Source organism: Monodon monoceros, unplaced genomic scaffold (genome assembly GCF_005190385.1).
Source record: "Monodon monoceros isolate NGI ecotype Baffin Bay Population unplaced genomic scaffold, NGI_Narwhal_1 Super_Scaffold_3, whole genome shotgun sequence".
NCBI lineage: Eukaryota > Metazoa > Chordata > Mammalia > Artiodactyla > Monodontidae > Monodon > Monodon monoceros.
Window position 1 is genome coordinate 14931205 of NW_021703780.1, and position 13894 is coordinate 14945098.

At 40.9% G+C, this 13894-nt stretch overlaps 1 protein-coding gene across 4 annotated transcripts in view; it reads left to right on the top strand.

Annotated features, from left to right (window-relative positions):
• The window catches only part of KDM1B (lysine demethylase 1B), a 55234-nt gene that overhangs the window by 17602 nt on the left and 23738 nt on the right, over positions 1-13894 (top strand). For all 4 annotated transcript variants that reach the window (XM_029243742.1, XM_029243744.1, XM_029243743.1 and 1 more), the window contains 6 exons: positions 1082-1120; positions 4398-4602; positions 6361-6545; positions 9123-9299; positions 9667-9741; positions 12922-13059. In XM_029243742.1, coding sequence (XP_029099575.1) covers positions 1082-1120; positions 4398-4602; positions 6361-6545; positions 9123-9299; positions 9667-9741; positions 12922-13059 — 819 coding nt within the window. The remainder of the gene's footprint in view (positions 1-1081; positions 1121-4397; positions 4603-6360; positions 6546-9122; positions 9300-9666; positions 9742-12921; positions 13060-13894) is intronic.

Below are 13894 nucleotides of genomic sequence, written 5' to 3' on the forward strand. Positions count from 1 at the left end.
CCCCTTTTCACTCACAGAGTCCATCCCTTGCCTCCCCAGAGTAACTATCTACTAACTCTTCTCCCTCATGCAAGTACTAACCAGGCCCACCCCTGCTTAGCTTCTGAGACCAGAGAGACTAGGCACATCCAGGGTGGTACGGCTGTGGATCTCTACTTACCCCTCTGACTTAACAACACTATGGCTGTTTTGCTTGCTTTTGAGCTTCATGTAAATGGAGTCAGATAGTATGTATGCTCTTGGGTCTGGCTTCTTTCGCTCACCATTATGTTTGTGAGGGGCATCCATGTTGTAACATGTAGCTGTAGTTTATTCTCTTGACTATAATACAGTTTATTTCTCCATTCTACTCTCGATGGACTTCTGGGTTGTGTTTATCTTCTGTCTCTTAAAAACAGTGCTCCTTTGAACATTTTCTAATCCTTCTCTTGGTACACATGGATGAGGGTCTCTCTAGAAAATACAGGTGTGCCCTGTTTTATTGTGCTTTGCTTTTTTGCGCTTCGCAGATATGCATTTTTTTTACAAATTGAAGGTTTGTGGCAACCCTGCATTGACGGTTAACATTTTTAGCAATAAAGTATTTTCCAATTAAAGTATGTATGGTAATTTTTTTTGCTATTGCACACTTAGTAAACTACAGCATAGTGTAAACATAACTTTTATATGCACTGAGAAACCAAAAAATTCGTTTGAGTCACTTTTATTGCAATATTTGCTTTATTGCAATGGTTGGTCTGGAGCTGAACCCACAGTGTCTCTGAGGTATGTCTGTATAGCAAGGCTGGAATTGCTGGGCATAGATACAAGATAATGCCAAATTATCATGCATTTAAAAGTTTCGTATTTTGTCAAACTGTTCTCCAGAGTGGTTACATTCTTTTAGATTTCCACCCAGGACATCTTTACAAGAGAGGCTGTCTTCCCCGCACCCTCACTCATGTGGTGTTTTATCACACTTTTTTTTTTTTTTACCAGTCTAATCAGTGAAAAGGGGTATCTTATTGAAGGTAATTGACACTTAAGACTATATTTTATAATTAAACCTAATTAATGCTTGTTTTTTGTATTGTTTTTGCAGCCTGAGACCTCAGATCATTGTTCCCTTCCAGAGGATCTCGTGAGTATTTCTGCGTGTTCTAGCCTAGAGTACGTCATGCCTTCAGTGATAAGTGCTATAAGTAAATGACAGTAACAGTTTTATGAGTATCTCTCTTTTTTTGGTTGCTGATCCAAGGGGTTTTTATCTAACAGGATAACATGATGAAAATGCTAGCAATAGTGGTATTGTGGGTGATCCTCTCCCAACTTAAAAAAAAAAAACTAAAATGTTATTGCTCTATGTTAAAAGGAAACAAAAAGGAAGAAACGGACACCTTGCCTTCCTACAGGGACCAGACTTGTTATACTTGTTTTTCAAGGGCGACTTTATGACCTTCTCTCCACTTGAATCGTTCCAGGAAGAGAACAAGATGCCCATAATTTGATGGTCTTGGCCCAGATTCAGCTGTGAGAGTGTTTTTGTGTATTCTGACCTCAGCATAACTGCTTTGTCCCATCCCTGCCCAGATGTGGAAGGGGAAGCAGCTGGCAGAGCCTCATCACATTTCATCTGTCTTAGGAAACTTTGCCACCTGAGCTGGCCGATTTTGCCACATAGCTAGATCCAATAGCTGTTTCAGAAAATGATTTTTTAAAATTCTGAGTTTCTGAGTTATTCTGCATTACAGCGATCCAGGATAGTTTGTAGTTTTTCTAGATGTCTGAAACCCAGGGACTGTGACTGATGTTTAGGCAAAGGGACAATTGACACCTAGCATATCTATTCTGTTACATAAAGGGCTGTGTGAGATGCCTGCGCGTGTGCGTGCGTGCGCACACAGACACATTAAAAAAATAAAAACAGTTGTACCGTCAAACATTTCCATAGTAAAGCAGTGGCCTAAATAATTTCTGGATTTAGGGTACACAGGATGACATTACAGAAAAAAAGGAAAAAAATAACCTTAAATACAATTACAAATACCTTAAGAATATTTCCCCTAGTATTCAGACCATTTTGCGCACAAGGAGTCTGAACTTTAGGACAGAGGCCATATTCTTGGGATCTAAGAACTTTAAAAAGCTTGGAAGAGTCCCTGGATATTCATCTGCCCGTTATTTATTTTTGTCTTTGGTTAAGAAAGAGTCCGGAGCAGGTTTATAGCCATGTCACCTATACCTGCTACGCTTTTTCTATTCATACGGATTCTGGGGTTACCTTTAAAGCAGTTTCTAAATTTTGAGTGCCTTTATTAGTTTCCTAGGGCTGCTGGGACAAATTGCCACCATCTGGGGGGCTTAAAGCAACAGAAGGTTATTGTCTCATAGTTCCAGAGGCTATAAGTCTGAAATTAGGGTGTTAGCAGGGCCATGTTCCCACTGAAGTCTCTAGGGGAGGATTCTTCCTTGCCTTTTCCAGCTCTGGCATTGCCAGCAATCCCTGGCATTCCTTGGCTTATAGCCATGTCACTCCAATCTCTGTTCCATCTTCACATGACCTTTTTCCTCTTGTGTGTCTCCCAGTCCCTGTGTCTCTTCTCTTCTTATAAGGACACATTAGAGTGAATTTAGGGTTCACTCTACTACAGTGTGACAAATTACATCAGCAAAGACCTTGTTTCCAAATAAGGTCACATTCTGAGGTTCTGGGTAGACGTGAATTTGGGGAGACAACTTTTTAACCAAGTGTAGTGGGCATTTCATTAAATATGCTAATAGACTGACTGTATCCAGCACAGTTTCTTCAGTGGTATGTGTATTAAAAGCGAGAGTGGAACATTTGATGGCATATCGACAAAATTATAGTCAGGTGTCCCAGAATGGTAAGTGTGCTAACACACTCGGAATAGCAAGACCACGTGTTTGTTTACCAGTCATTGAGTTTCTCCTACGCTAAGCCAGAGGCTGGTTGGCGCGCCCTCAGGTGGGCTTCCAAGGAGAAGAAAGCCTGGGGCAGGTAGCAATGGCAGGGTCTCTCTTGGGTCCTGACTTAATTTCCCAACACAGCTGCAAGGCCCAGGAAGTGGATTAGAATGGGAAGCGCTTGGGTATGTGGTTTGTTTTTGTTTTTTCCTCCCTTTTTTTTGGTTGGTTTACTTTATTTTATTTTGGGGGGTTCCTGTTTTTTTAAGGCATCTACATTCTGCCCTCTTTGGTCCATTTCGAGTGTCAGGATCTGAACACCCAGTTTTACTCTGTCTGAGCCAGGAAGGGGGTCCATAGAGGCAGCCCTGGTGTGTTGGAGAAGGAACTGAAGCTTTCCTTCTTTTTGGTCCAGCACAGGCTGCTCAAGGGTAGCCAAACCTAAAACAAGCCTTGAGGACAAAGATTGCAAACTGAAAAGCCTTCACGGGCCGGGCAAGTAAAATAAATGTGTGTAGCAGCTGGGAGTAACTTATGGGGGGTGTTAGGGTTTGTAGTAAGCCGAAAAATGCTTGCCCCAGATTTGGACTTTGAAGGGCAAATAAAATGCATCTTGAGATCACAAACCCCTGCTTGATGGCAAGTGGCATTTGCGTGGAGCCTGGATAACTAGCATCAGAGGGTCCCTGAGCCCAGAGTTCTCCTCTATCAGGTTCCTAGAGTTCCTGGAGTGTACATTCAAGATCATGTGTAGCAAAGGCTGCCTAACATAGGGTATGTGGCAGTTTCGCTTTAGAAGCCAGGTAAATTTTATTTTTATCACAATAGTTAGTCATCACGGGGCTGCTTTGATCGAATGACTCTGTATGTTAAATCAGCTCTGGAATATGATCACATATTTTAAGACTGAAAATAGCTTTTTCAATTCAGTCCTACATGGAGCATTTTATTTTGATGATTGTCATGTACTTCTCCCTCTGAAGTTTTTTTAGTAGCCTCTGGCAAAAAGCAGTACTGTTTGGACTGCTACTCCAGAGAATAGTTTTTTCTGCTGAATTTTGTAATTTCAGTTATCTTTAGATCCTCAGTTAAAAGGGAGAAGGGATGGGTGATAAATGATTACGGAACAGAAATAAGTTTCTCATGTCAGACTCAAACAAACCTGGGCTTGCGGTATAGTCAGTGGGGGTAGCTTTAAGACTTACCTGGTGTTGGGGTTTTTTGAGGGAGGGAAAGGGGGAGGCCGTTGCTGAAGATCTGAAAAAACTCGGCCTAGGAAACATTCTCTCCAGGTCTCATCAGGCATTTTTTGTTTCTGAATCTTCCTGTGCAGAACTCTGGTCTAGGACTATGGAATGGGAGAAGGCAGAGTAGAAGGGTTAAGGATGAATGAGAATGGATGACACGACGAGAACCATCTGTCCTTGGCCGACTCTGCATGTACATTTCTTGGTTGCCATTGTCCCTCTTCGTTTTGCTCTGCCCCCTTGCAGAGAGTGTCGGAAGTTTCCAACCATTGGTGGTACTCCATGCTCATCCTACCTCCTTTGCTGAAAGATAGCGTGGCAGCACCCCTGCTCTCTGCCTACTACCCCGACTGCGTTGGCATGAGCCCGTCCTGCACCAGTACGCACCGCGCGGCCAGCGACGCCAGTCCTGGGAAGCTGGAACACTCCAAGGCAGTCCCCTGTGTGCTGGGTGAGAGCTGGTCCTGGCCCTCCCCGCTTTCCCTCCTCCCTCCGCCCTTGCCCTGGAAATATGTGGGTGAGCAGAACGGAAAAGATTTTTTTTTTTAATGTGTGCAGCTTGCTACAAAGCACCTCATTATTTCATGGATCTGGTTTCACTGTGGATCACTCGTATCATTTGTATATATTGGACAGTTAACTTTGCCCTCAGTCAGTGGGAAAGCCGTAACACTTGTCCAGGAATCATGCCTACGGAGTTCAATGAGCATTTCTTTGAAAGTTGGATAGCTGCAATAATTTGATGATAACACCTCCTCACTCTGACATGCCAGAAGAAAGTTTTGACCCTCTGAGCCACCCTTCTTTTTTCTCCCCGAGTCTTTCTGCTTCTAATTATGCCATTGCTAATCTCAGCCAAACAACCCACTCTTGGAAAAACTTCAGGTCAAGGCAGGCAGACTGATAACCATTTACTTTAAAGGGATCTTTAAAATTCTCCGTCAGAATTCTTGGTGTACAAGCAAGAATTGTAGATCATCTCCTGCACACTGACAAACTTCATCTTTGATGGTGCAAGTAGGTTTTGACATTGTAGCCCTATCTTAAGGTTTTCAACTAATAACCCTGGGCCCTCTAAAAATGCAGGTGTGGTCAAAATCAAAGCTGAAGTGATAAATCCCAGTGTTAATGAAGGAGGAATAAAACAGGCAACTCAGATACCACTAGTGTATACATTTATGAAGGACAATTTGGCAGCATGAATCAAAAACCTTAAAATAGATGTTCTTTGGATGTAGGAATTTATCCTAAATAAATTATCAAAGATTATCAAAAGTAAGTCCAAAGATTTGTGTGGCATTGTTTATAATAGTGAAGTAATTGGATGAAATTTAAGTGCCCAGCAATAGGGCAGTGGTTAAATAATAAACAGGAGAATATTATATGTCCATTGAAGTCATATTTAATGACATGGGACACTGTTCTTGAAAAGCAGGTAGGAAAAACAGCCTTTTTGTTGCATTTTTTTCTGGCTTTGTAAGAAAAAATATCAGTTATATTTATATTCTCTATTCATAGAAACAGAACCAAGGTTAGACTATACTCCTAAATGTTAACACCGCTCAAGGATTATCAGTAGTTAGTGATTGTTATTTACTTCTATGAACCTGTTAATTTTATAATCAGAAAAATTCCAATGAAAGTTGCTTTTAAGATATATTTCCATGGGGACTTGGCATTCAGTTGGGCTTGGAATTTTGGTCTTGCAATATGGAGATGTTCTGGAGATCTGTTGGAAAACAATGTGAGTATACTGAACACTACTGAATGGTAACACTCAAACATGATTAAGATGGTAAATTTTATGGCACGTGTTTTTTTTAACCACAGTAAAAAATTTTAAAAAAAATTTCCAGACTTCCCTGGTCTGTGGTCCAGTGGTTAAGACTCCGTCCTTCCAATGCAGGGGACACAGGTTTGATCCCTGGTCGGGGAACTAGATCCCACATGCCATGTGGCGTGGCCAAAAAATTAAAAAAAAAAAAATTTCCATGCCACAGAAATTGAATTTTTGAAGAACGAATGGGAAAAAAAAATTGTTTAATTCACGCCTATTTTGTCTAACTGGACAGAGGAAGTGGAAATGTTTATGTAGGACAGACTGGGGAGCTTGTCTAGGCTCTCCTTTCTGGTTTCTTTTTGCTCTTCAATTTAGCCAGATTTAGAATTTACAGCTTGTGAGGTTTGCCTATTCTACGTCTTCTCTCAGTTCCAGGCATGAACCGGTACTTCCAGCCTTTCTACCAGCCCAACGAGTGCGGCAAAGCCTTGTGCGTGAGGCCAGACGTGATGGAGCTGGATGAGCTCTATGAGTTCCCAGAGTATTCCCGAGACCCCACCATGTACCTGGCTCTGAGGAACCTCATCCTCGCCCTGTGGTACACTAACTGCAAGGTGAGTGAAGGGTGCGTTAGCCAGCAGCACATGGACACAGACTTCTATTAAGGAGAGAAGTTGCTTTGACTGTGGACGGAACCTTTGGATCCGGGTGTCTCCACCTCAGGACTCTTGACATTTGGGTGGATATTCTCTGTGTCGGGGCTGTCCTCTGCATCGTAGGATGTTTAAGCAGCATCCCTGACCTCTACCCCCCACATGCCATAGCACCCCTTTCCCCCAGCTGTGACAACCAAAAATGTCTCCAGATATTGCCAAGTGGGGGCAAAGTCTCCCCTTCCTGAGAACCACCACTTTAGACCATATGGCATCAGAATTCTTCACTCTCTAGTTATATGGTGCAAAATTTGGTTCAAGGAGTTCCAATGACAATACCAGGAGAAAAAAGAATAAAACATTAAAGATTGGATTATAAACCCCTCGAGGGCTGGGATTCTGACTCACCTGGTTATCCTCAAGCATCTGAGACCAGTGATTTGCTTTTTGCTGGGACTAAATAAATGTTAGGGCCCTCACACAGTGCCCACCTTGAAAGGGATGAAGATAAATTAGAGGGTGGGCAGGGCGGGACCACGAGTTTTGTTTTATTTTTAAAGCAGAGGCTTTCCTGACGCTAGTGTTTTTCCAATTTATTAATTTCTTCTGCAATTATCTGAGTGACTGCTGAATGCAGAACATTTTACAAGACTGCCAAAGAAATCTTGGTTAAAGAAAGATATTCCAGTTCCACCCCGGTATTTCACTGGATTAGACTCCGGTCTGAGATGACTTGATTAAGTTTTGGCTATAAATGCAGTTTATATGAATTACACCCAGGTGAGTGTATTGGGCATGGTAGAATTATTCATTTCCTCTCCAGCAGGCTTGAGGGAAGTATTCAACAAACATTTGCTGAACTAAACAAAACTGGTCAGAATTTCCTGTAAATAAGTTGTGAAGATGCACTTTTCAGAAACAGCCTTGGGTTCATTTTTCTTCCCATTTCTTTTTAGTTAACTTTGAAATTTGACTTATACAGGAGAAGAATCTTATAAAAAGACAAATCCTCCACTTATCAGTGTGGATCTATTTTAATATGTAATAAGATAGCAAGTATTGTATCTATTTAATACTCTAGTGGGAAAACTCAAATATGGTTGCTTTAAAGGGGTCAGACTTTGAAATGATTTTTTAAATCTTTATTTATTTTATTTTTATGGCTGCGTCAGGTCTTAGTTGTGGCATGCGGGATCTTTCTTTGCGGAGCACGGGATCTTTCATCGTGATTTTTTTTTTTTAACGTCATGAATACAAACACGTGTTTTAATATTCTGCAGCAATCCAAGCCAATGCTGTACGTGTTATTTCTTTCACATTTTGAGTATATAGTCATCTTCCTGTGTTCAGGTTCTGTTGGAGCTGGGGCTTGGGGACAAGTAGAGGAAAGGCCAGGGTGGGCCCTCTCCCCCCTCCGCCACCGCCCGCATGGCCCAAGCCTGTTCTAACTTCGAGACACTGGGCAGAGGCCACATTACTCTTGAATCTTTGAAACAGACCGAGGCCTTGCCAAAGCTGCTGGGGTGAAAAGAGAAAGGCAGTGTCTTTTTTTTTTTTTTTTTTTACAAGTCCCTAAGTCCATTCCCCCCATGTCTTATCAGTGATGAGTGTCCAGCTTTTTCTGCTGCCAGCGCAAGCAGCATCCTGGGTTTCTGTAATGGCCTTTGTTGTGTGACTTATTGAATCAGGAATACATCTGTGGTATGGTCTGCCTCCACACTCCTGGGTCAGTCATTCGGGCCAGTCATTCTCTGCGAGGGGAAACTTAGGAGATAAAATGCAGATTGCTATGTGCTTCTTTTGTCCCTTTCTCCTTTTTTTCCTTCGCCAGGCAGACCTTCCTTTGGTCTTACTATATCTTAGTGATAAATGATGGATTCCAATTACCTGGAGAGGTTTGTTTTTTTTTTTAAATTGTAGTAAAACACACACAACATAAAATTTACCATTTTTACCCTTTTAACCATTGTAAAATGGATAATTCAGTGGCATTAAATACGTATACAGTATTGTGTAACCATCACTTCTATGTAGTTCTAGAACTTTTTCATTACCCCAAGAGGAAACTCCACACCCATTAAGCAGAGACTCCCCATTCCTCCCTTCCCCCAGCTTCTGACAACTACTTTCTGTCTCTATAAGATTCGCCTGTTCTGGGTATTTCATATAAACGGAATCATACAATACGTGGCCTTCTGTAACTAGCTTCTTTGCTCAGCATAATGTTTTCAAGGTTCATTCCTGTTGTAGCATGCATCAGCACTTCATTTCTTTTTATGACCAAATGATATTCCATGTATGCATAGACCACCTTTCCTTTATCCTTTCATCCACTGATGGACACTTGGTTGTCCTGGCAATTTGAATAGTGCTGCTGTGAATTTTTTTTGAACCTATGTTTTTAGTTCTTTGCAGTAAATACATAGGAGTGGAATTGCCGGGTCATATGGTAATGCTATGTTTCACTTTCTGAGGAACCAGGAGTTGTTTTTGGTTGGTTGGTTGGTTTTAACAGTTTGCTTTTATTTCCAAACACAGGAAGCTCTTACTCCTCAGAAATGTATTCCTCACATCATCGTCCGGGGTCTCGTGCGCATCCGATGTGTCCAGGAAGTGGAGAGGATACTTTATTTTATGACGAGGAAAGGTCTCATCAACACAGGAGTTCTCACCGTCGGCACCGACCAGCATCTTCTTCCTAAAGATTACCACAACGTAGGTGACTGTAGCTCTGGCAATACTACCACCATCGGTCATGATAAATGCTAGTACATTAATGTTCATAATACAAGTAAAACTCCCGTAAGCACTATAAAAGTTATAAGGCAAGACTTTTGTAGAATATGCATTTCTCCAAGGGAAGGGAATATCAATCACTATTCCTCTAGGCGGTAGAAAGGAGGAAGGGCTGACTCAGGACAAGTACTAATGTATTCTTTAGGGAAATAACTTGTACAGACAGGACATCAAGGAAATACAGATGAACGAACGTTGCTTGGCAGCTAGTACATTCTATTACATTGTTTTCATTGCTCTAATTGGATTTTTGTTTCTTTTCTCTTTTTTTTTTTTTTTGGTAAAGAAATCAGTCATCATTATTGGAGCTGGTCCAGCAGGATTAGCAGCTGCTAGGCAACTGCATAACTTTGGAATTAAGGTAAGATTTGGGGGACATGGAGGCGGAAACAGATGGTTAACTGCTCCTTTGGTCCAAATGTTCTAAGACTTGGAAACTAGTTCCTGATTTTAGCAAAGAATGCTAAATACATTATATCTTTATATCTTTACAATAGATCCTAGAAAAGATACAAAATTTGAAATTGGTTTAATTGAAGAAAGGAAGAGGAAATAGAAACTCCAGCAGCTTTGGAGAGGATTTTAGACTATGATGGGCAAGACGCAAGAGACTCTAAGATGATATTAAAGCAGAAATTCTTGGGACTTCCCTGGTGGTCCAGTGGTTAAGACTCCGCGCCCCTGCTGCAGGGGGCACGGGTTCGATCCCTGGTCAGGGAACTAAGATCCTGCATGCCATGTGGTGTGGCCAAAAAATAAAATAAAAAGTAAAATTTAAAAAGCAGGAATTCTTGACATGTCGTTATTGACACAGCAGTGAAGAAAAAGCCCTTGTTTCTGCAATAGTTCGAGACAACAAATAGCAGCTTGGAAATTCACCATTTCCTGCATAAAAGTTAATGAACTATCCAGTTACATTTTCTTATGCAAATCACACTTTGAACCTTACTCTGGAAAACAAAAATCTTTGCTTTTGGAAGCAGGATTGAATTAGTTAATCCAGGGTTAAGACAGAATTATGTGACTTTTAAAGTACTGTATATTTTTGAGTTATCCTTCTTCCCCAAGGAGAAGGATATTATTTCTTTTTATCTAGTATGTTGCCTTATTCTAATTGTTCAAAATTAGCCAAAATAGAGACGATTACAAAAAAACAAAAATTGTGCAATTCAGTATCTAATTTCCATTAGATTCATTCAAATCTTCCAAATTTCTGGGACTTGCTATGTCTGACTCATTTCTCCTTTTTTAGAAACTTGTTTTGCAAGGACTTTGGTCTTCCATTAAACCAAACGTGAAAATCAATTTGGTAGAATTGAATTAGTCTTTCGCTGTATTCTCTCTGGCTGAAAGAAACAACTTCTTTTTCACAACGTTTTTCTCTGCTGGAGGAGTTTCAGCGATGAGAAAGTTTTCAATGGCTCTGCCTAAGTGGTTTTCCTCTTGGTGGAATGCAAGACCTACGTCTTGGATTCTTATATATATTGCTGACAAAACAGAAGAATCTGAGTTGAATGTATAAGAAATCTGTTTGCATTTCAAAATATTGTCTAAGTGGTATTAAGCTATGAGGTGTTTTAATTGGTCATTTATGTATCTCAGCATTAGATATTAGGGCCAAGGTTTCTTGTTTGCTTTTCACTTGGGAAACCCACAGATTATGTTACAAGGAAGGTTAGTCCTAGCCAAAGTCTAGGAGGGGTGCTGTCTTTAATGTTCAGCCTTCCTCTTATAGACTAAAATAAACTAGAAACGGATGGTTCTGAGTTCATCTGAAGTCAGAGAAAGAAGGTGGGGAGGGGAGAATCACAAGCTGTAGCCTTTCTAGTTGGAGAAAATGAGAAATATAGGTCCAAGGAAGAAGCATATTTAGGGGACCTCTGTTATTCTCCCCTTTCTCTAAGGAGACCCTGGGGAGGCCACCCCGCTCCCTCGTGGTTAGGAAGTAGACTTCTCCTAACCTAAGAGATGGTTAGCTCGGGGAACCTCCTGGAGCAATTTGCAGAAGTGCTTTTAGGGATCTAGAAATGAAAGGACTGGTTTTGCCCTGAAGAGGATTCACATTTTCAGTTACTACAACCAAGAGCAGTGAAGCTCTTTGAGCCACAGGGCTGTCCACCTGAGAGCAGCTCCCACCACCACCAGCATCAGAAATTTGGAGGAGATAAAACGGTCTGGGTGTGGTGGGACCAACCTGCTTTGGCCAAGCCTGTGAGGCCATACTTAGATATAATGACATATGATTTTTTTTTTTAAATAATAGTCATAGGGAAGTTAAGGCCTGTTTACAATGCTAAAGGAATTTTGCTACAGACACAGATATTTCATAGGACAAAACCACCTCTTTAACTTAGTTTTTTTTTTTTGTGGTACACGGGCCTCTCACTGCTGTGGCCTCTCCCGTTGTGGAGCACAGGCTCTGGATGCGCAGGCCCAGCAGCCATGGCTCACGGGCCTAGCTGCTCCGTGGCATGTGGAATCCTCTCGGACCGGGGCACGAACCCACGTCCCCTGCATCGGCAGACGGACCCCCAACCACTGTGCCACCAGGGAAGCCCCTAACTTAGTTTTTAAGAGTGCCTTTTAATTTATGGAATACTATTTAATAAAAGCTTTCAATATGCATTTCACATGCTAGTTCATCCAGTCTTATCATTTTGGGATTTGAGAGGAAACAGTTTGAGGGGCTTCTCCAGCAGACCACTCACTTACTCCTTGCTAGAGCCTGCGTTGTTTGTTTTTAACATCTACTTGGGCTCCTATTCACACTGCCCTCTTTTTTTTTAAAATTTATTTTATTGAAGTAGTGTTGATTTACAGTGTGTTAATTTCTGCTGTACCGCAAAGTGATTCAGTTATACATATAGGTATGTATACATTCTTTTCCATATTCTTTTCCATTATGGTTTATCACAGGATATTGAATATAGTTCCCTGTGCTCTACAGTAGGACCTTGTTGGTTATCCATTCTATATATAATAGTTTGCATCTGCTAATCCCAAACTCCCAATTCATCCCTCCCCCTTGGCAACCACAAGTTTGTTCTCTGTGTCTGTGAGTCTGTTTCTGTTTTGTAAATAAGTTCATTTATGTCATATTTTAGATTCCACATATAAGTGATATCATATGGTAGTTGTCTTTCTTTCTGACTTACTTCAGTTAGTATGATCATCTCTAGGTCCATCCATGTTGCTGCAAATGGCATTATTTCATTCTTTTTTATGGCTAAGTAGTATTCCATTGTATATATATACCACATCTTCTTTATCCATTCGTCGTTGGACATTTAGGTTGTTTTCATATCTTGGCTATTGTGAATAGTGCTGCTATGAATATAGAGGTGCATGTATATTTTTGAATTATAGTTTTGTCTGGATGTATGCCCAGGAGTAGGATTCCTGGATCATATGCACACTGCCCTCTTTTTAAAGTTGTTTCTCTAATAATATAATAATACATTAACCAGATATGAAACTCATTTAACAATGTCACTGTACATTTATACTGCATCCTATTCAGCTTCCCTGATTGTCTTTTTAGGTGACTGTCCTGGAGGCCAAAGACAGAATTGGAGGCCGAGTGTGGGATGATAAGTCTTTCACAGGCGTCACAGTGGGACGAGGAGCCCAGATTGTCAACGGCTGTATTAACAACCCAGTAGCACTAATGTGTGAACAAGTGGGTTTCTTTAAGATTTGTATTGTAGATAAAGAAAAGAAAAAATGGTATCAGTTTGCTTGTGTGCAGTATTAATGTGCTTCTAAATAATATGTAACAACCCCAAAATGATTTCTTGCCCCCTCATGCCCTCTGAAAAGTAAATAAGAACAAGTATAGTTCTTCCTTTCTGCGGAGGTGGAACTAGAGGACTTAAAATATGCCCCCCCCGCCCCAAGGTCTTTAATTGTATTTGTGCATTATTTGCAGGCCACTTGATTAGGGTTGCCAGGTTAAGCAAACAAAATTACAGAATGCCCACTTAAATTTCACTTTCAGATAAATAACAATAATTTTTTTAGTATAAGTATGTACCAAATATTACATGGGATATTTTGCATGCAATATTTGGGACATACTTATCTAAAAAAAAAAAATGTATTCATTGTTTATCTGAGAATCAAATCTTTCATCAGGCAAACCTACCTAGTGTCTTTGAAGACCTATGGTAGGCCCAAGGATTTTTCTGAACTATTTATTGACAGTCAATTCAATTTCAACTTCTGTGAGCGTTCGTGTGTTTGTGTGCTCTTTCACATGAGATTCCATAGAGGAAATAGGATGTCAGAGCAGAGAGAGGTGGTGCACAGCTATAGCGTCTGAAACATTGATAAATATTGGCTGGAAAGCTGTGGAGGGCATGGCATAGAAGCTGTTGCTGGCACCCTTACATTCTCAGATTCCATGCTGGTTTTTCACTGCCTTACTTTGCTGCCATTCCCCAATCAGCATTTGTTTTTGAGAGGTCCTAGACCCTTTTCTCCATGAGAGCTCTGTCTGATTTCAGCTTAGAACC